Raw genomic sequence first — 20076 nt, forward strand, 5'->3', positions numbered from 1 at the left:
GGTTTCTCTGTATTATACGGAGGTACCTGACTATGAGTTGGTGAGAAGGTGAAAGGGAGAGGAAGGAGTTGGAAGAGTCATACTTTTTTTTATTAAATAGCCCTCTGTCCTACAAATCAGAATCGCTGCAACAAGGGCAGACCAACCTATAAAGCACATTTTGTTTAGTTCCCTTAACAAGGTATTGAATGGTGAAACATTAAGACAGGTACCTATTAGATGCCTGGGGAGGGAATTCTGGGATAATGGAAATGTCCTATATCTTGTTTTGTGTGGTGATTACACAGTATATACAACTGTCAGAACTAAAAATAATAAACATGTAACAAGTGTTTTATGTTATGCTAATGACACACACCATTAAAAAAAAAATATGGCTCATTTAAGAAAGTACTCCCAGCTTTCTCACGGGAAAGTGTCAGAATTTAAAAGTATAACCACTATAAAATGAACTACAGAACGATCTAATCTCATTCAAAACATTTCAAGCAAGATATTCTTTTAACTTTTCACCGATAAGGGACGCAGAGGAATTCTTTGAGATCACAGACTACTAGCGTGCCTCATGGTCTCATTCATTGCAGAATCTAAGAATGGACGTTTTCAGGCCACAGGTCACCCATTTTTCAATACTTTATGCTTGAAATTGTCAGTGGGAAACTTGTTTCACTGCTTGTCCGACGTATGCTTGGGGAAAAATAGGCCTGGCATTGCAGAGCTTTCAATCAGAAACCCAAAACCCAGCTTCTAGGTCCAGGACTAAAATGTCCATGGCAATTTTGGACAACTCACTTAGGAATTCTGTGCCCGTGATAATCTCCTATCAGAGCTGTCATAAAGATAAAGTGCATGAATTTGTGAAAGCACTTTGAAAAATCAAAGCAATATATTATTTCAAAGTGGCACTGGTGATGGGGGTACTGTAGCCCTGGTCAAACCCCAAACCTAAAATCCTGGCATTTACATGTTCTTAAGGAACACTCATACACATCTCATTTGAACTAAAATGGACCGTTCAAGGGGCAGAAACACGTAGGCCACTCCCATTCCAGAAAAGAGAGGGGTGAGTGGGGTGTCTTCTAGTACTAAACTTCCAGAACTCTAGATTTCTGGGATTTGATCCCCCAAGACACCTGCTGTAATCTAGTACAATTAAAAAGGAACGTGAGTGGATAAGATCTATATTAAGTTAGCTTCTTCTGTCCCTAGCCTTGTCAACAATCAGGGACGAAATGAATTGCTCTTGGAGTATAGACAGCTTTACTCCCCAAATATCGTAGAGGGTTGGGCAATCAGCAAGCATTTACCGTACTCCTGCACACATCTTTACCACACACCTCAACGCCTTGCTCAAATCGCTTCCAGCCCAGGCACGAGTGAGAGCAAGGCCTAAGTGTCTTCAGATCATCCATCCCCAACTCCCTCCCCCTTCTATTCCAGGTCCGGCGGCCTCAGGCCATCACACCCTCTCCTGATCTCCCATCCCCAGGGCCGCCAGCCTCACCAGCTGTTCCCGGCGGCTGGAGCTCCGATCGGTTGGCGCCCGGCGGCCCCGAACATTAACGACACCCAGGAGCCTGGCCTCGAGGCTCAGGCCCGAGAACAGACTCCAACTACCACAGCACCAGCGACTTCCAGAAGCAGTTCAGCATTTTGAGCTGAGCTTCCGGAAGCAGACGGGAGGCGGAAACCGGATGCCCGGAGCAACCATTACCTCTCCTCCCCGCACCGCCTTCGTCGCCTGTAATCTCCTCCTTTTTAACTCACAGAAAAGATAGAGGCAAGTCCCTGGAACCTTTTCCTACGAAAAATTTCTTAAATGTCTTTCTAGTATTCTGCAAACTGAAGCAGGGTGGCAAATAGAAGTGGAGTGGTCGAAAAGTTGTACCCTCGGGACTAGCTTTATGGTTTAGCCCGGTTGCCATGGAGACCAATAGTAACAGCGGTGCTCCCGCAGAAGCCGGGACGCTATGGCCACGTTAGCTCGCCTCCAAGCTCGGTCGACGTTCCTGGTACACCAGTACTACTTCAGGAACAGGTAAGGCGTCGACTGGGGTACAGCTCAGAGGGCTGGCTTCGCCCTCGCCAGGCGTTCCTCGGCAAGAGTTTCCTATTAACAAAGTCCCTGAATCAGTAAATACCAAGCACTTCTCCCCGCTTCGTTTGTTGGCCGCAAACTTAACCACAAGTTTAAAAGTAGTGTTACCATACAGAGGAATTATAGATGGGGGTAAAGGGAGGACATAGTTATTAGCTTGAGATGGCTTAGGAAACTGCCCACTATAGATAAAATTGCAGAATAAAGTATTCTTCTGGGACATCATCACTCCACAGTTTGATGAAACCCATGCCCTCCCTGTTGAAGTTTTAGTACCCTGACTGGGGTCACCCAAGTACTCTAGCTGGGTGATCTCCGTTGTGTCTCCCGTTTGCCTGGGGATTTGAGCCTCCATGGTTTCACAGATGTCATTGAACTCAACTGTGCCATGGCTCATTTGTCTTCCCGAAGTGACAGTATCTAAACCATTCTGGCCGTGATGAGAATAGGCTGGCATTCCTTCCATTTCATTTATTATTACTATTAATATTTTCAGTATAAAGAGAAATCTCTAAAGATCATGAAAGAATCAAAATTCCAATGTTCGCCTAGTTAAAACAACAACAACAACAGAGTGTTTGTAGCTTTGGGCACAAAGGCCGTATAAAATATCAATATGTGAAAAAAGGTAACTGGCAGTTTCCTTAAGCAATGATTGCCATTTCCCATGTGTTATTGGTTAGATCAGCGCTTTGTAAACTGTAGTGTACATTAGAATCACTTGAGGATGATGTTAGAATGTAGATTCTGATTCAGTGGGTCTCCGTTATGGCCAGAGAATCTGCATTCTCAGAGGAGTTCCTGTGAGGCCCCATTGTGCAAAAAAAAAAAAAAAAAAAAAAAAAAAAAAAAATGTGTGTGGGGGGACTTTGTAGAAAAGGAACTAGGTATGGGTCTACTTCTTAAACATCCTTAACAAATTATGTATCTATTCCCACTTTGCATGAGGGAAGGAAAATGAGATTCATGTAGAAAAAATTCACAAGCTATTCAAAGTAATGTTGGTTTGATGGGAGGAGATTAAGCCAAGAGACCAAAACAGGTGGCTACTGTAGAGTTAGAATTAATGGTTTGCATAGGTGTAAACTTTAATACAGGTATAATGAGAACTTTTACAGAAATAAAATTAGAGGAAAAAAAGTTACTGGAATGAATTTTTAAAAAAAATAGACGTTTCTAGTTACAAATATAGTAAATGAATTTAAAAACAGAAAAGTCACTAGTGAGAGGTAAATGTTTTAGGAGAGCAACGTGGAGGACATATCCAGGGGATTTAGCATGTGAATGATAGTCACTGCAGAATTTGGGAGTGGGAGTGGGAAGAAGATAAATGACTAATAAAGAAGTAGTAGAAGAAAACTTTCCTAAACTGGAGAAAGAATATGGCTTTGAATGGAGAGGGCTCTGAGTATGAGACAGGATTTTTTTTTTTTTAAAGACACACTTCTTAGATGTTATCTGGCAAAATTTCAAGGATACAGAAACAATTTTACAAGCTTCTAATCTAGACAGACAAGAAAAAGTTATTTGCCAACGAAGAAAGAAGCACTGATTGGTTCATAAGCAACACAGGGACTTCTAAGAGAAAAAAAGGACAATAATTATTGATTATTCAAGGCAATATCTAAAAAACCTAAACCCATCAAAGCTCTTATTCATTCTTTTTTTTTTTTGATGAAAGAAAGACGTTTTCAGATATATAAAGACTCAGGGTTATGTCATCCATATAGCCTATTGGAGGAAATGTACTCAAGAAAGTACTCTCTGAAATCAAGTGAAGATTAAATTAGAGCAAAGATCTCAAGATAGGGGAAGAGGAGCAAAAGAAGTAATAGAAACAATAAGGAATAACTGTACTTGTATTCATAGTTAAATCTAGATGAACGCTGTTCCTGAGATTTATGGGATGCCCCTAATTCCATGCAGTTAAAAGAATCCAATAGGCACTTTGAGTTTGCTTCCTACACATCTCCTTTTGCATTTCAAAAATTCATTAGTACATTTTCCACCTTGTAAGTGATCACAGACAGTAGTGTTGTGAATAATCTCATTAATACGGTAATGCAGGTCATTCTATATCCAGCTTCTAATATCAGTTTTTCCCCCACTCTGCCAGCCTATGTGATAGTAATAATTACTCCAGAGGCCAGTCTTTTTAGTGACCTCGGAACTCCCCACAGTCTCTCCCATCACCCAGTCTCAAAGACAGTGGCATAGGTTTAAGGTTTGCAGTGCTGCCTACCAGGCTATCTTTCAATTTTTTAAGTTTTATGTAGCCAAAGTTGTCAATCTATTATTTTGGCTCTGGGGATTTTGCCTTCATTGGAATGGTCTTTCTCAACCCGTGGTTATAAGAAAATTCTCTGTGTTTAGTGACAATATTTTAAAAGTTTTATTACGTTTTTCTTCACTCTGCAGTTGTGTTTGTGTGTATGTATCAGGTGAGATAGGGACTTAACTTTTAGTATAGAAATTGTCTCAAAGCCTTTTCTGAACATTCCACACTTTCCTTACCAGTGTTATGTATTGCAAGATAAATTAAAGTTGTAAAAATTGCAAAGGAAGAAGTAAAATTGGCTTTGTTCACTGACAACATGATCCTGTGCATAGAAAACTAAGTTACCTACAAAAACATCCAGAAATAAGTGAATTTAGCAAGGTTGTAGGACATAATACACAAAAATCAATGGCCTTTTTATGTAATAGCAATGAGCAATTGTAATTTGAAACTATAAAAACAATTCGATCTATAAGAGCATCAAAATACATGTTACTTTATCTATTGACCTTGTAGAAATACCTTGTGTACACAATTTGTACACAAAAGTGTTTTAAGTACAGGGTTATCTGTAAAGCATTCATTAAAGCATTACTTCTTTTTAAAAAGTTTTTTTTTTCTTTTTTTTTGAGAGAGAGAGAATGAATGGGAGAGGGGCAGAGGGAGAAGGAGAGAGAGAATCTCAAGCAGGCTCCATGCCCAGTGTGGAGCCTGATGCAGGGCTTGATCTCACGACTTTGTAGAGATCATCATAACCTGAGCCAAAATCAAGAGTGGGACACTTAACAGACTCAGCCACCCAGGTGCCCCTAAAGCATTATTTCTAACAGGGGGGGAAAAAAAACCAAACCCTGGAAGTAACTTGTATATATTTGTAACTAATCTGGCTAAATAAATTAAGGCATATACACATGATGGAATATTAAGTAGCAGTTTATTTATATTTATTTATTTATTTATTTATTTATTTATTTATTTATTTATTTATTTTAATGTTTATTTATTTTTGAGACAGAGAGAGACAGAGCATGAACGGGGGAGGGGCAGAGAGAGAGGGAGGCACAGAATCCGATGCAGGCTCCAGGCTCTGAGCTGTCAGCACAGAGCCTGACGCGGGGCTCGAACTCACGGACCGTGAGATCATGACCTGAGCCGAAGTCGGATGCTCAACTGAATGAGCCATCCAGGCGCCCCACGTAGCAGTTTAAAAGTGAAAAATTTTAGGGCTTCCTGGGTGGCTCAGTCTGTTAAGTGGTGGACTCTTGGTTTCAGCTCAGGTCACGATCTCATAGCTTCGCGGTGGGTTCAAGCCCCACATGGGGCTCTGCACTGACAGTGTGGAGCCTGCTTGGGATTCTCTGTCTCCCCCTCCCCTGCTGTGCTTTCTCCATCTCTCTTAAAATAAATAAGTACAAATTTTTAAAACAATAAATGAAAGTGAAAAATTTTATGCCTAATGACATAAAAAATTCAGAGACAAATTAAGTTTAAAAAAACAGCTCACAGAAAACATGTAATACATTTTGTATGAAATGTTTATGCATACAGAGAGACATAGGAGCTGAAATCATAGATAAAAAACTGTTAACAGTGATTAGATTTTGAGAATTGGAAGATAGGGAAGGTTGAAATGGTATCTTAATTTTTTGTCTATATTTTTCCATGTAGTTTACAATTTTATATTAAATATTGGGTATTCATTATAATTTATAAAGTAAACAGTAAATAAATAGGAAAAAAATACCCTAAGGCAAAAGTTTTCTTTTGAAAACACAAAATTAAACATATAAAGTAAGTGACCATGAAGATGTAACTGATACAAAATTTGCCTTGCCACCGTAAAAAATTAGAAAACTGAACAAAATATGTGGAAAATCACTTTTAGACATTTTGATACAACAGACAGTGTAGGATTGTAATCTCTTAGTGAAAGGAAACAAATGAGGTTATCTAGACAGTTACTCCCACTTTATGCGTGGCTGTAGCTTCTGAACAAAATTCAAACTCAACAGCATCGTGTTCATATTGTCTAGCATCTGTTTCTAAATTAGTAGTAGGACAAAAATACAGCAAACTGTGACCTACACCCAGGAAGAAAAACAGCCAATTAGTAGAAACAGACCCAGAAATACAAAGATGATACAATTAGCATATAAGGTGTTTTAAGTAGCTTTCAAAACATGCATAAAGACTTAAAGGAAACTATATGCATAATGAGTTACATGGAAATAAGAAGAAGATGAAACTTTAGAGATACAAAACAGATTATCTGAAACAAAAAAAATTCAGATGGACTTAACATCAGATTAAAATCCTGCAAATAAAACATTAGTGAACTTGAAGACTTTACAAATATATATTGTTGAGTAGAGCAGTATATAGAAGTGAATTAGATCAAATTGGTTAATAAGTGTTGTTAGGGTCTTTTATATTGCTGTTGATTTCCTATACAGTTGTCTTATCAATTATTCAGGGAGGCATGTTGAAATATCTAACTCTTACTGTGAATTTGTCTCTTTCTCCCTTTAGTTTTGTCAGGTTTTGCTTCACATGTTTTGAAGCTCTATTATTAGGTGCATACTCACTTAGGATTATTACATTTTCCTAACAAATTAACCTTTTTATCATTATAAATATTTTATGCATGATAGTTTTTTATCTTAAGTCTACTTTAAATGTCAAATTATTTTAAACTGTAAAACTATTTGAATAAAATGAAACAATTTTGAGATGCCATTCTTTCCTGTATGTGTGTGTATATATACACACATATACATATATATATATATACACATATATATACATATATACATGTGTACACATATATACATGCATGTAGGTATTTAAAACTACTGAAGTAATCTGAAACTTATAAAAAGTTCTAATGCAATACAGGTTTTTTTTCTCATAAATCATATGATGGTAAGTTGCAACCTGATGGCCCATTGTCCCCCAAATTCTTTCCACTTAAAGACATTGTGTAACTATAATTCCACTGTGAAAATCAAGAAATTAACATTGATACATTTCTATCATCTAATCTTCAGACTCCATTCAAGCTTTGCAAGTTGTTGGAATAATGTTATTTATAGCAAAAGGATCCTAAGTGTCTTATCTCCTTAGTTATCTTTAATATGGAACATTTTCACGGTCTTTCTTTGATTTTCATAATCTTACTACTTTTGAAGATCAATTATTTTGTAAAATTTCACTCAATTTGGATCATTCTGATTTTTTTTTTCCTCTTGATTAGACTTAGGTTATGTATCTTTGGCAGAAATATCACGGAAATGATGCCACAATCTTTTTCATATATTCTACCTGGTACTACATAATTTTTATTTGTTTCATTAGTGATAGTCTTTATTTGGATCATTGACCAAGATAATTTCTGCTAGGCCCCTCTACTATAATGTTCTCTTCCCCCACCCCACTTTGTGTTTAGTAGGTATATTGTTTTTAATGTTTATTTATTTTTAGAGAGAGATTGTGACCTGGGGAGGGGCAGAAAGAGAGGGAGAGAGAGAATCACGAACCATGAGATCATGACCTGAGCCAAAATCAAGAGTTGGGTGCTTAAATGACTTAGCCACTCAGGTGCCCCCAGTAGGTATTTTTTAAAAGCAAGTAATTTGAAGCTGTGCATGTACTCCGTTCCTCATCAAACTTTCAATGTATTTATTTACTTATGCACATCATTATGGACTCATTGGTTCCTATTCAGTGGGTTAACATCACTTTTATTACTCATGTTTATGCTACCATTGTCCCACTCTTTCACAATGGGAGCCACTAGAAGCTTATCATTGTACCCTGATCATCGCAATACTTTCTTGCTTTCTGACACAGAACAAATGGGTTCCAGGCTCATCTTTTTCTTTTCCTGCCCCGGATCTGGAGTCATCTATTTCTTCAAGGAGCCCTTGCTTCTTTTAATGAGTGCCCTGCTGTTGGGTTGCTGCTCTCAGATTTTCTTAAGTGGACAGAGGTAGAAAATATGTGCATGTATGCATTTGCATGCAGTTTACGTCTGTACTTTATTCATCCATCCGTCTGTCCACCTACCCATGTGTGTGTTGAAATCCATAAGTTTGCATTGACAATTTCATTTCAAATCCAGTACCATGTGATTCACTCTAGTTTATCTCCCTTCCCTTCCCTTCCCTTCCCTTTCCTTTCCTTTCCTTTCCTTTCCTTTCCTTTCCTTTCCTTTCCTTTCCTTTCCTTTTTTTTTTTTTTTTTAAACACTGAGAAACTGGGCTCTCATTATCCTTAATATATTGCTTAAGTTGATCAATTTTATGCAATCAAACTCCTGTCACCATAACTGCCCTCTCTTTTATGGACACCCTTTTCATGTACTGTGGGGTCTACCTCTCCATGCTGCACCTGTTCATCAAACTGGATACTCTTTTCATCATTCTTGGGTTTTGATTCTCTGTTCTGGCTGCCCTTCCTTGTAGAAACTTTCTTCACCTTTCCTCGACACCTAAACACTTAGACATTCTCTCCATAGGAACACTGTTCTTAGTTTGTGACATCCTACCCCAGGCTGCCCTTTCATGTGGATGTCCATCTTAGCCTACAAAGGCTTAGCCAGGACAATGTGACTCCCCATCCCCCAACACTCCTGTCCCCTCTACCACAGATTCCTGGTTTCTTTGCCCACTGCCAATTTCTTTTGGACTTAATTGTTCAGGAAATGAAGAGAAGGTAGAGGGAAAGGGTAGAAAAGTAAATAATAAAACATTTTGCAAATACATTATAAATCTGCATGTTAACTCCTACTTTATGATCTAATACATATGTATTTATGACTCATTATTCATTGAGCTGTGAAATAATAATGAGGACCATTAATGAAATAAAAACATGGCTTCTAGATTCTAAAATGTAGTTCTGTTTTTCAACAAGTAATTATTGACCTCTTATTAGGCACATGAGTGATAATTAAAGCATAAAGTATAGATCAAACATAGTTTCTGCCTTTAAGGAGCTTGACATCCTTAACACCTAACAGTGAAACGATATGCAAAAATTATTTTACATAATCAATATATTTTATAATACAGGTCAGCTAATACTGGAATTTTATTCCTAGTATCTAAAATAGCTAAAATTCATATGATAATGAGAAGCAAAGATGGTTGGGTTTTTAATCTAGTTTTTATTCAATAGCTAGTACACATAGGTCAGACTATCACAGTAAGGTGATATATAAAATGCGTATTTTTTGCACATTACCAGAAATATATTTAACTACACATTTTTTCATTTTCTGTTTATTGTCAATTAATTTCTAGCCACTAATGATACACATGAATGTAGTGTTATCCAGGGTTATAGTACTTATTTCTAGTTGATGATGAAGTGACTGGAAACTTCCAGCTTTTTCTCAATGTTTTATTACATTCCTGGTAATGCTTTTGGTCTTTCATCATTATTAATTCATTTAGTATTCATTGTGATAATACTGATCATAATAAATTTATTTCAAATTCATGTAGATGTCATATTTTATTCACTGCTATAGGATTTTCATTGTAATTTGGAACTAATTAATATACCATTAAAATAAAGTGTTACCCACATTTTTCATTTTAAACATAAAAAGTCTAGCAGTTCATGACATATTGTATGAGTATTCAGCATCCCAGTGGTAACCCAAGTATCTGTAAATTTCATTTTTAAGCAGTTAAAAGAAAAGCAACAGAAAAATGTGTATAGAAGTCGAATTACAGCATATAAGTTAAAACGTAGCAGTAAATTAACTACTATTTTTTTAAATCTTTCCCTTTAATTAAGATGTATAGTTCTTATTAGTATGATATAATATCTGTGCTTATATTTATATGTGTTAGTGTTTATCACTCCAAAAGAGAGAATTTAATCTTCTTCTTGACTATGTATTACATGTTAGCATTAATACCAGGCGAGATTAGAAAGCAAAATGGATCATTTGATTGCTTATTTTTTACATTTCTAATGACAATTATATAAGTGAAGGGTAGGATCAAACTGTACATTAGTTAAAAGGAAGTATTAGGTGTATCTGTAAATCTTACTCAATTTTTTTCTACCTGTTTTGCAAAAGTAGTCACTTGTTGATTGTTGGTGGGGGAGGAAAAGCAAGTGCTTTCAGTAATTTAAATAGAGTATATTAAAAAGAAGGAAAACAGAAAACATCTATAATCATATTAACTGTTAATGGTTAAACAGGGTTAAGAAACCATAAGAAATAACCATTATCATGAATTCTCCTTCACATCAGCCTTATCGAGTACAATTATTCTTTCTTTTTCCCACTCTGTCATCTTTGAATTGCCTGCTCTACTGGACACTATGTTGCTGGATCATCTCTGCTGTTGCCATGAATGAGATTTCATATCCTGCACTATCACATCCTCTTACTGGCTAGGATAAGATTTGAGAAAACAAAAGATTCTCTCCGACCCTGCAACTCCTTGAAACATTGACCTTATTTTCATGACTTCTTCACAGTATTTGACACTACTTAGTCATGGTCCTTCTTCCTGATACCCTTCCATTAACTTCTACGACAATGCAAAGTACTTGTCTCATAATTGCGCCTTATTTTTCCCTTCCTTATTTAACATCCTTAAGTTTCCTGAGTTTCTCATTTATATAAACAAAAATTTTCTGTTTGTGTTCAAAGGCTGAATTACTTCCTACCAGCAATTTAATGAGTTCCTCTTCCACTAATTCTTACCAACACTTAGTATATCAGACATTTTTGGTGTTTAGCCCTAGATCTTGATGTCTTTTCCATCTTAGTCTCAGCTTATTTTGTCTTAAGGAGATTGGTGCTCTTTTATGCCACAGAATTTTAATATTATATTTGAAAATGGCTTACATGCATTCTTCCTTTTACCTTTTTTTCCCTTCTCTTTTTTCGTTTTTACTTACTTTCTATCTCCTGTTTTTATCTTTCCTCTCTCTCTTCTCCTTCAGGCACAATGATAATTAAGAACCCAGCCTCTGGAGCTGGGAGTCTGGAGTCTCTCCAGACTACCTAGGATCAGATTTCAGCTCTGATGCATATTAAGACCTTGGACATATCCTTATACCTCTGTCTGCCTTAGTATCTTCTGTCAAATGGGGATACTATTTCAGTGTCGTGAGTAAGTGTAGTGAGGGAAGCTTGTGAATGGCAGTCTTCACAGGGATTGAATATGTCTGTAATAGGTATGCCATTCCCTGAGAGAAAGCAGCTTTGGTAAGACAAAGGTTGACTGTTAGGAGAAACATCAATTAACTCAGGAACCACCGGGAATGCATGTGGGACAAAATGGATTCGATTGCTGACTTTGGGACTTTAAAGTTTAGTGGAAAGACCATCATTAAACAACACAATATATGGTTGTGTTAAATATTATAAAGAGCTATGAAGATGTTTAATAAAAAGGCTTAATGTGGCCTGAGGAGTCAGGGAAGGCTCCGTGGCGGAAAGGACGTCCGGCCATTCTATTTGCCATGTGGAGCACAATCCAAGAGTATAGTTTATATGTGTCTCTGCTATAATGTTGTACATGTGGTGTAAACATAAAACCATAATCAAACTTTCTTTTCTTCTCCAAATTGTCTAGTGTGTCCTCTTCACCTTACTCATTTGTGTGAATTTTCTCCACTACTCTTTTTCACATCTGGGTCACTGACTGTTGCATAATCTTTGTTTTCTTTCTTTTTTTTTTTTTTTTTTTTGTGAGTCCTATACAGTCTGCTTTTTAGGTGACTCTCCTGCTTCTCTAGAACTATAATCCATCCGCTCCAACTGTTTGCCACCGACAGCTTAATTGCTCGTCCGATTTTCTTTCTGTTAGCCAACATCATAGTATTGTCTAAGAATTTTATTGTTTGAGGATTCTTTCCCCCTTCTATTTTTGTTTATGAAATACACAAATTTAATGAAAACTATATATTTAAGCTAGCATATCATGACCAAAAAAAAAAAAAAAACCCCAAAACCAAAAAACCTGTCCAAAGAAACATTATTTTGAGAGAATTAAAAAAAAAAAAAGTCAGAAATAAACAATTAGCCATTCTTTATTCATTCAGCAAACATAAAGTGCTAATTAGGTGCCAGCCAGCATTCTGGGAAAGAAATTCCTCTGTGGTGCACAGTACTTGCCTTCAGCAATATCACTTTATGCAGTAGGGGTGGGCAGGGAGAACTGGAATGACTTGCAAGATTAAGATGGAAATCTGTCTTGACGGAACCTTTTTTTGCTGTAAGTCAGTGCAGTCTAACAACTGAATTTCTTGTCTCTTTCTAAACCCTATGGCCCTGCCCCCTGCTTGAACTTACATGGAGTTTCTGAGAAGTCTATCTAGACTGGGCATTCTGTGATGGATTCATTTTACTTAGAGGCAATTCATTTAACTGATGCATTGAGTGCAATATGCAAGCATTTTAATCTTGCCTGATATGTGTAGTGGCATTCAAATAGCAAATTCAAGTAATTATGTTTTTAAAATAATGAAAACATGCACGTTGCCGTTTTTATTTCCTTATAAAAATCACTGGTAAATTAATAAGTTGCAAAGTAGTGGTTATAAAATTTTTTAAAAAAAGTAAACTTGTTGATAGCACATGACCTCTCAGAGAAAGGTTAACTCTAAAAATGTAGCTCATTATTTCTGAAATGCTTTATTTAGTATTTTAATTTTATTTAAAATGACATTTGAATTATAATTATCATTTTGGAAGAAATTAAAGATTAAGTTTAACAGGTTGATTTGCTTTGGAATTATATTAGTCACTAATGAAATGCTTTAAAAATTTCCTTTTAGTGCTGTAGATGTATTTAGAAAAAAGGAGTATGATGCAGCAGTTAAAATCCAGAGCTGGTTTCGAGGATGTCGAATTCGGGCATATCTCAGGTATGTGATTTTTGTCATAGAAACATCAGATATATCATAAAAATATACTCCTCAGAAAATCTAATTTATTCATGTAAGTGCTCATTGCAAATAAGCTTTCATTTTACTTGTAATGAAGTTAATAAATTATATGATGCCCTTTTGGTTTTTTCTTACACATCAAAGAACTAAATTGTATTGGCCATATCTCTACTTTAAAAAATTCTCCATATCCTAAATATACTAGATTAGATTTTTTCTTCAAATTCCATAGGATGTGACAAATGACTGGACTTGTATTTATAGCAATGAATTCACTGCTAAGAAAGCAAAAACAAAACAAAACAAAAAGGAAGCCATTCCAGTCTTCTCCAACATGTTGATATGTAAAGGCAAATGATGCCGGAATGCTGCCATGCTGCTTTTAAAGAGACAGAAATTGATCCCTGCTTATCTTCAGTGCTGAAACTTTCCTTCAGTCTCTTACAATTCCAAAAAATACTGCCTGGGATAAGGTGGAGGAAGAACATGGCTCGTATGTAATAACCCACTCAGATGGCGAGCTGGGGATTATGATGTATAGTTCCTTCTATTAGCTAGTAGGAGCCAGACTTGAAGATTTAGGTACAAACGTGAGGTTTCTCTTTTGGGCACTATACAAACTAGGAACATGGCGGCAAAGAGACTATTTTCTTTAACTGAGAAGATTAATAAGACATTAGCTTGGAGAGACTGGGTAATATAAGGTGAAAGAGGAAGTGTTTCTCGACCTCGAGAACTATTTCTAAGTACTTACAGTGACTCACATCGATAGTGCCCAACTTATTTCTCAACATGTTCCTTTGACCAGTCTTATAGTCTTACATTCAGAAATATTTCCAAGAATTAGTACTGAAGAATAATTGAAATTTAAAAATGTCTAATCATAAGCCCAAAAGGAATACTGAATATTTATCTCTGCCTTTTTTTCTACCTCAAGAAATGAAGACTTCTACTGGAGAATGATAGTTCTACTTTTTAAAAGTACACCATAAACTTGGCTTTGAATTTTATTTCTTTTTTTTTAAATTTTTTTTTTCAACGTTTTTATTTATTTTGGGGACAGAGAGAGACAGAGCATGAACGGGGGAGGGGCAGAGAGAGAGGGAGACACAGAATCGGAAACAGGCTCCAGGCTCCGAGCCATCAGCCCAGAGCCCGACGCGGGGCTCGAACTCCCGGACCGCGAGATCGTGACCTGGCTGAAGTCGAACGCTTAACCGACTGCGCCACCCAGGCGCCCCTGAATTTTATTTCTTGAATTATAGAAAGGTATAGTCTTAGAAAAAATTGAAGAGTGAATCTGGTTCCAGGAAAGCATTCTAATAAGTGTATGTTTTTCACAGGTATTTACACAGAGCAGCAACTGTTATTCAAAAATGTTGGAGAGGTTACTTAGGCAGACAACATTATCAACTAATTGTGAAGGTAAATATTATAAAGTTTTTATATATTAGCATTTGAATCATAGAGTATGCTGTTAACTTACTCGCTTCAGTCATTTACACGCAGTTTGAAGTTATTGGTAATGAATAATTATGTAAGAACAAAATTGGTTTTAAATTTTGGAGTGAGACCTCTTCTGAGAAGCCTTTTCTGATTTTCCATGGGAGATTAATGACTCATGGGGCACTTGGGTGGCTCAGTCAGTTGAGTGCCCAACTCTTGATTTCGGCTCAGGTCAGGATATTGCGAGTTTGTGGGATCGAGCCCTACTTTGGGCTCTGGGATTCCTGCTTGGGATTCTGTCTCCCTCTCTGCCTCTCCCCTGCTTGCTCTTTCTCTCTCTCTCAAAATAAATAAACATTAAAAAAAGAGTTAATGGGGGCGCCTGTGTGGCTCAGTCGGTTAAGCATCTGACCTCAGCTTAGGTCATGATCTCACAGTTTGTGAGTTCGAGCCCTGCCTCGGGCTCTTTGCTGACAGCTCAGAGTCTGGAGCCTGATTCCGATTCTATGTCTCCCTGTCTCTCTCTGCCTCTCTCTCTCTCTCAAAATTAAATAAACATTAAAAAAAAAAAAAGAGTTAATGACTCATTTATTTGTACCCAAACTACAAGAGATACTTGATTTTTGGTAAAGTACCTTTCACAGCATATGCATTTATTTGCACTTATTTGTTGATGATTTCCTCTAGTTTCTGCATGGTGAGCTCTTTCTAAGTAGGCACAGTAGCATGTTCATGTTTGGACTGTCAACCTCTGGACAAATTCCTGTTCCATAACATAGTGAATAAACATTTGTTGAATTGAAGTGCCCAAAATCAGTTCCACCAAATATAAAAATAAGGCACTTTCTCCTTGTGCTGCTTACCTTTGACTATTATTGGCTGTTGGGATATTTAAAGATTTGCCTTAAGAAATGCAGTATACCACAACCACCTCTATCCACTGATAGCCTTGCAGAAGTATATGATAGCATGCCAACGTCTACTTCGTTCAGCTAAGACTTTTAGGAAATGAAGAAAAAAAAATTTTAATCTTTTTTAAATGTTTATTTGTGAGAGAGAGACAGAGACAGAGTATGAGCAGGGGAGGGGCAGAGAGAGAGGGAGACACAGAATTCAAAGCAGGCTCCAGGCTCTGAGCTGTCAGCACGGAGCCCAGTGCAGTTTGAACTCACTCACTGTGAGATCCTGACCTGAGCTGAAGTCGGAGGCTTAACCAACTGAGCCACCCAGGCGCCCCAGAAAAAAATATTTTTTTGATAAAAATGAGAAAGTTTTTAACCAGTACCCTACTTCATTTACTTTTTGGTTTGTTACTGTTTTCAATTGTGATTGTTTGTTTTTCATTTATTCTCGATTAGTTGCCTCTAAGTGAAATTAAAAGATGTAAATAGGAAAAGATAAGAATAAGGTGAAAATGTTTCTTCAACACATTTATGAGCTAAACCTAGAAGATAGTCACTTCAGTCCCTACACCTGCACGTATTTCATAATACCTTCTCTAAATAACATGATTTTCTCAAGTTAAGTCCCTATACTTCTACTAATACTGTATGTTCCTAGTTAATTAATATATGTCACTTAAGTTCTTAAAATCCACCCAAAGACAAGTTTATTCTTTTAGCTCAACTGATTAAATAAGCCCACTCTCCTGTCTATAACAAACGTAAAAGGCTTCTCATTAATCTCATCAGTTGTTAGCATGGGTTTCCTGTCTGGAACGCTAATCTCTTACATCATTGACATTTCAGACTGCTTAAAAAGTAATTTTTTAAAAATATTTATTTATTTTTGGGAGAATGAAAGCAAGGGAGGGGCAGAGAGAGGGGGGCAGAGGATTTGAATTGGGCTCTGTGCTGACAGGCTGGCAGCAGTGAGCCCGATGTGGGGCTCTAGCCCATGAACTGTGAGATCACGACCTGAGCCAAAGTTGGATACTCAACTGAGCCACTCAAGTGCCCCAAAAAAGTAATTTTTAAATTTTGAAATAATTTCAGATTTACAGAAAAGTTGCAAAAATAGTCCAAAGAGTTCCCATATGTTCTTTGCTTTATCGTTTTCTCTCTTGTCTCTCTCCCTACATGTTTTTTTTTTTTTGTCTTTTTTCTTTATGAATACATGTCATTAGTTATTTTGAATCACTTGAGACAGAGTTGCAGAAGTGATGCCCTTTACCTCTATGTTTTTGAGTGGTGTTTTCTACCATAACCATACTAAAATGATCAGAATCAGGGGACCATTATCTGTATAATGCTGTTAGCTAATCTATACACTGTATTCATATTTCATTGATTGTGCCAGTAATGTCATTTATAGTAAAAACATCTTTTCCAAGATGTTACATTGTGCTTAATTGTTGTGTTTCTTTAGTCACCTTTAATGTGCTTAGCCTGTGGTTGCCTTTGATGACTTTGATGTTTCTGAAGAGTATAAACTATTTTTTTAGGTTACTTCTCAATTTTGGTGTAATTATGTGTCTTTATTTTTAGGATTGAAGTTATTCATTTTTATCAGGAATACATCTTAATACATAATATTAGGAACATGATGTCAGTTTATCCCATGATAGCTGATGCTAACTTTGATAATTTAAAGTGGAGTCACTCACACTGTAAACTTATTATATCTTATGAGGGGATATTTCAAGACTGTGTATGTATATCTTCTTTCTCATCAAGCTTTTTTTTTTTAAAGTTTATTTATTTTTGAGACAGAGAGAGACAGAGCATGAACGGGGGAGGGGCAGAGAGAGAGGGAGACACAGAATCGGAAGCAGGCTCCAGGCTCTGAGCCATCAGCCCAGAGCCCGACGCGGGGCCCGAACTCACGGACCACGAGATGGTGACCTGAGGTGAAGTCGGACGCTCAACCGACTGAGCCAGCCAGGCGCCCCTGATCAAGCTTTTTCATACTAGGTTTAGCATTCAATGATGGCTTTGGTCAGAATCAATTTTTATATTTGTTAAATAGCAATTTTCTAACTCTGTCATTCCTTCTACATTTACTTGTTAGCATATTAGTATAAGAAAGAGCTTTTTTGTGGTCCTATTTTTTAAATTATTTACATCAATGTGAACTCATGGATTCCTGTTTTATTCAGTGGGTTATAATAAATTACTATCACTGATTGGTTCAGTGCTCAAATTGTCCCGGATTTGGCCATCAGAAGCTCCGTCAAACCAACTTTTAATAGATTCAGATTGCTTAGAGGGGATGATCAAAAAATTAAAGTATTTTTTCATGAAGTGCTGGGATCTTGATCCCATTATTCTTTAGTGGTTGGGATCTATATCAATGTATAGACAAAGCAATGAAGTAGACCTATATGCATATGGCGTTCCATGAACATTACTGACTTAACTTCCATTGTTGTAATTACTCACAAGCCACTAGTCAGAAGGTTATGAATTGCTGAGACCTCTTTTTAATCAAATACACAAGAGTATAAACATTTCAGTGACTATTGTTAAAGTATTCATCTTGGGAATCTATATTTATTGTAATGATGCTGGAGTTGCTAAAAAAAAAATCTTAAAAAATTCATATAATGAACCATTCTAGAAAATGTGTCTTGTTACTTCAGTGTCTTAACTGAGTTTGGTCAAAAAGAGTATTACTCATGGGGCGCCTGGGTGTGTTAGTCGGTTAAGCGTCTGACTTCGGCTCAGGTCATGATTTCACAGTCTGTGAGTTCGAGCCCTGCATTGAGCTCTGTGCTAACAGCTCAGAGCCTGGAGCCTCCTTCGGATTCTGTGTCTCCCTCTCTCCCTGCCCCTCCCCAACTCGTGATCTGTCTCTGTCTCTGTCTCTCTCTCTCTCTCTCTCTCTCTCAGTCTCTCTCTCTGTCTCAAAAATAAATAAACTTAAAAAGAATAATTAAAAAAAACAGTTATCACTCAGTATGATCACTAAGTTATTCTCTGGTTTAGGATCCAATTGTCTGAGCTCTTGGGGGATGGGGGGAAAGGTGGAGATTTTCCTCATTTAGATTGGTTCTTGATGGTTTTTAAGTTTATTAAGTTGTAAGCTATTTTAGAATAAGTCTGTTTTATTTATTTATCTATTTTTGCCATTCTGTACACAGTACCTAACATGAGGACCTCAAATAACATAATCAAATCTCAATAAGTAATTATTGAATGATATTAAAATAGCTGCCATTTACTGATTGACTAGTATGACTAAAATATTATAATAAGCATTTTACATATTTATTGTGTATCCAGCTAAAGTCTTATACCAATCCTATGAATATCATCACCATTTTATCAATGAAGAGCTTTAATCTTAGAGGTGGTTATTTCCCCAAGGACATATTGTTACTGATAAGTGGAGGAAAGTTCAAACCCAGTTTGATGTGATTCTCAAACTGTTTATAGTATTGAGTTGGTAGGCAATTGAAGTTAAGTTCATTATTGGAGATTTCCCCCCTTTGGCTTATACAGAAGTCCGTGAGGCTTAAGTAGTGCTAACATACCAGAGATCCCACCTTTGTGGAGCCTTCATTCAGGGGAGGTCCCTTGTCCTAGCCCATGTATTTGATCTCTCAATGTTCATCCTTTAAGAACTCTATAGTTAGTGGGCCACATAAAGGGAATGGGGATTTTTGTTAGAGCCCTATCCCGATATCCCTAGTACTTTGAGTCCTGTCTCTTCCACAGCTGCCACCAAGTTTATTCCTAGAGTTTCAGCCACTTCCCAGAAGCAATTGGGATGCCAAATGTTGTATTTCCTTATTTCAGAAAGCTAATGCCCAGCTCCTTCCCAGGCATGTGGAATCTTTGCTCCTTTATTTCTCTTTCTCTGCCCACACCTCCCTTCTTACTATCTCTCTCTACCATTCTAGCATAATTTCTCAGAGTTCAGGTTTTAGGAAAGCAAAGCTAGGTAGATATAGACAGTCACTCATAAGCCATCTGAAGCAAGAATGCATGAAAGGACCTGCTACTTTCTTGGGTTGGGGAGTGGGGTGTGAATATTGTCTAAGTCTACATTAATTTAAATTATCTTATCACACACATTAGTACACACTGTCACACACATAGTCTGTAGTATCTATGTTTAAACCATTTCCCACATTTATTCTGCATAATTCTTTTGGCCTAATAGCTATATACAATAATAATAATGCCATATACTACTGATTAAGTTATAAAATAAGTGATAGAGGTTAGTGATTTTGAAACTTTAGTAACAGAACTCCCCCTTCACTAAAATTTTAGCAGAATTTTTAGCTCCATATGGTAAACAGTGCAAGCAGTGCAGCTGTTTTGGAAGTTGAAGAAATTCAACTGCTTGGACCTTTTCCCTGTGGCCTCTATTGTCACCCAAGCCA

General features: G+C 36.8%; 2 protein-coding genes across 4 annotated transcripts in view; one reads left to right on the forward strand and one right to left on the reverse strand.

The window, feature by feature from the left end:
* Nucleotides 1-1676, reverse strand: part of GPATCH2 (G-patch domain containing 2) — a 176853-nt gene extending 175177 nt beyond the window's left edge. The window contains exon 1 of one of the 2 annotated variants that reach the window (XM_043568425.1): nucleotides 1505-1676. In XM_043568425.1, the coding sequence (XP_043424360.1) occupies nucleotides 1505-1560 (56 nt within the window). In that variant the 5' untranslated portion in view covers nucleotides 1561-1676. The remainder of the gene's footprint in view (nucleotides 1-1504) is intronic. The other variant, XM_043568426.1, reaches the window with a different exon arrangement.
* A 32-nt stretch (nucleotides 1677-1708) lies between these two features.
* SPATA17 (spermatogenesis associated 17) overlaps nucleotides 1709-20076 on the forward strand; it is a 198291-nt gene continuing 179923 nt past the window's right edge. Inside the window, exons 1-3 of one of the 2 annotated variants that reach the window (XM_043568427.1) lie at nucleotides 1709-2038; nucleotides 13188-13277; nucleotides 14642-14723. In XM_043568427.1, coding sequence (XP_043424362.1) covers nucleotides 1971-2038; nucleotides 13188-13277; nucleotides 14642-14723 — 240 coding nt within the window. In that variant the 5' untranslated portion in view covers nucleotides 1709-1970. The remainder of the gene's footprint in view (nucleotides 2039-13187; nucleotides 13278-14641; nucleotides 14724-20076) is intronic. The other variant, XM_043568428.1, reaches the window with a different exon arrangement.

This window comes from Prionailurus bengalensis, chromosome E4 (genome assembly GCF_016509475.1).
Source record: "Prionailurus bengalensis isolate Pbe53 chromosome E4, Fcat_Pben_1.1_paternal_pri, whole genome shotgun sequence".
NCBI lineage: Eukaryota > Metazoa > Chordata > Mammalia > Carnivora > Felidae > Prionailurus > Prionailurus bengalensis.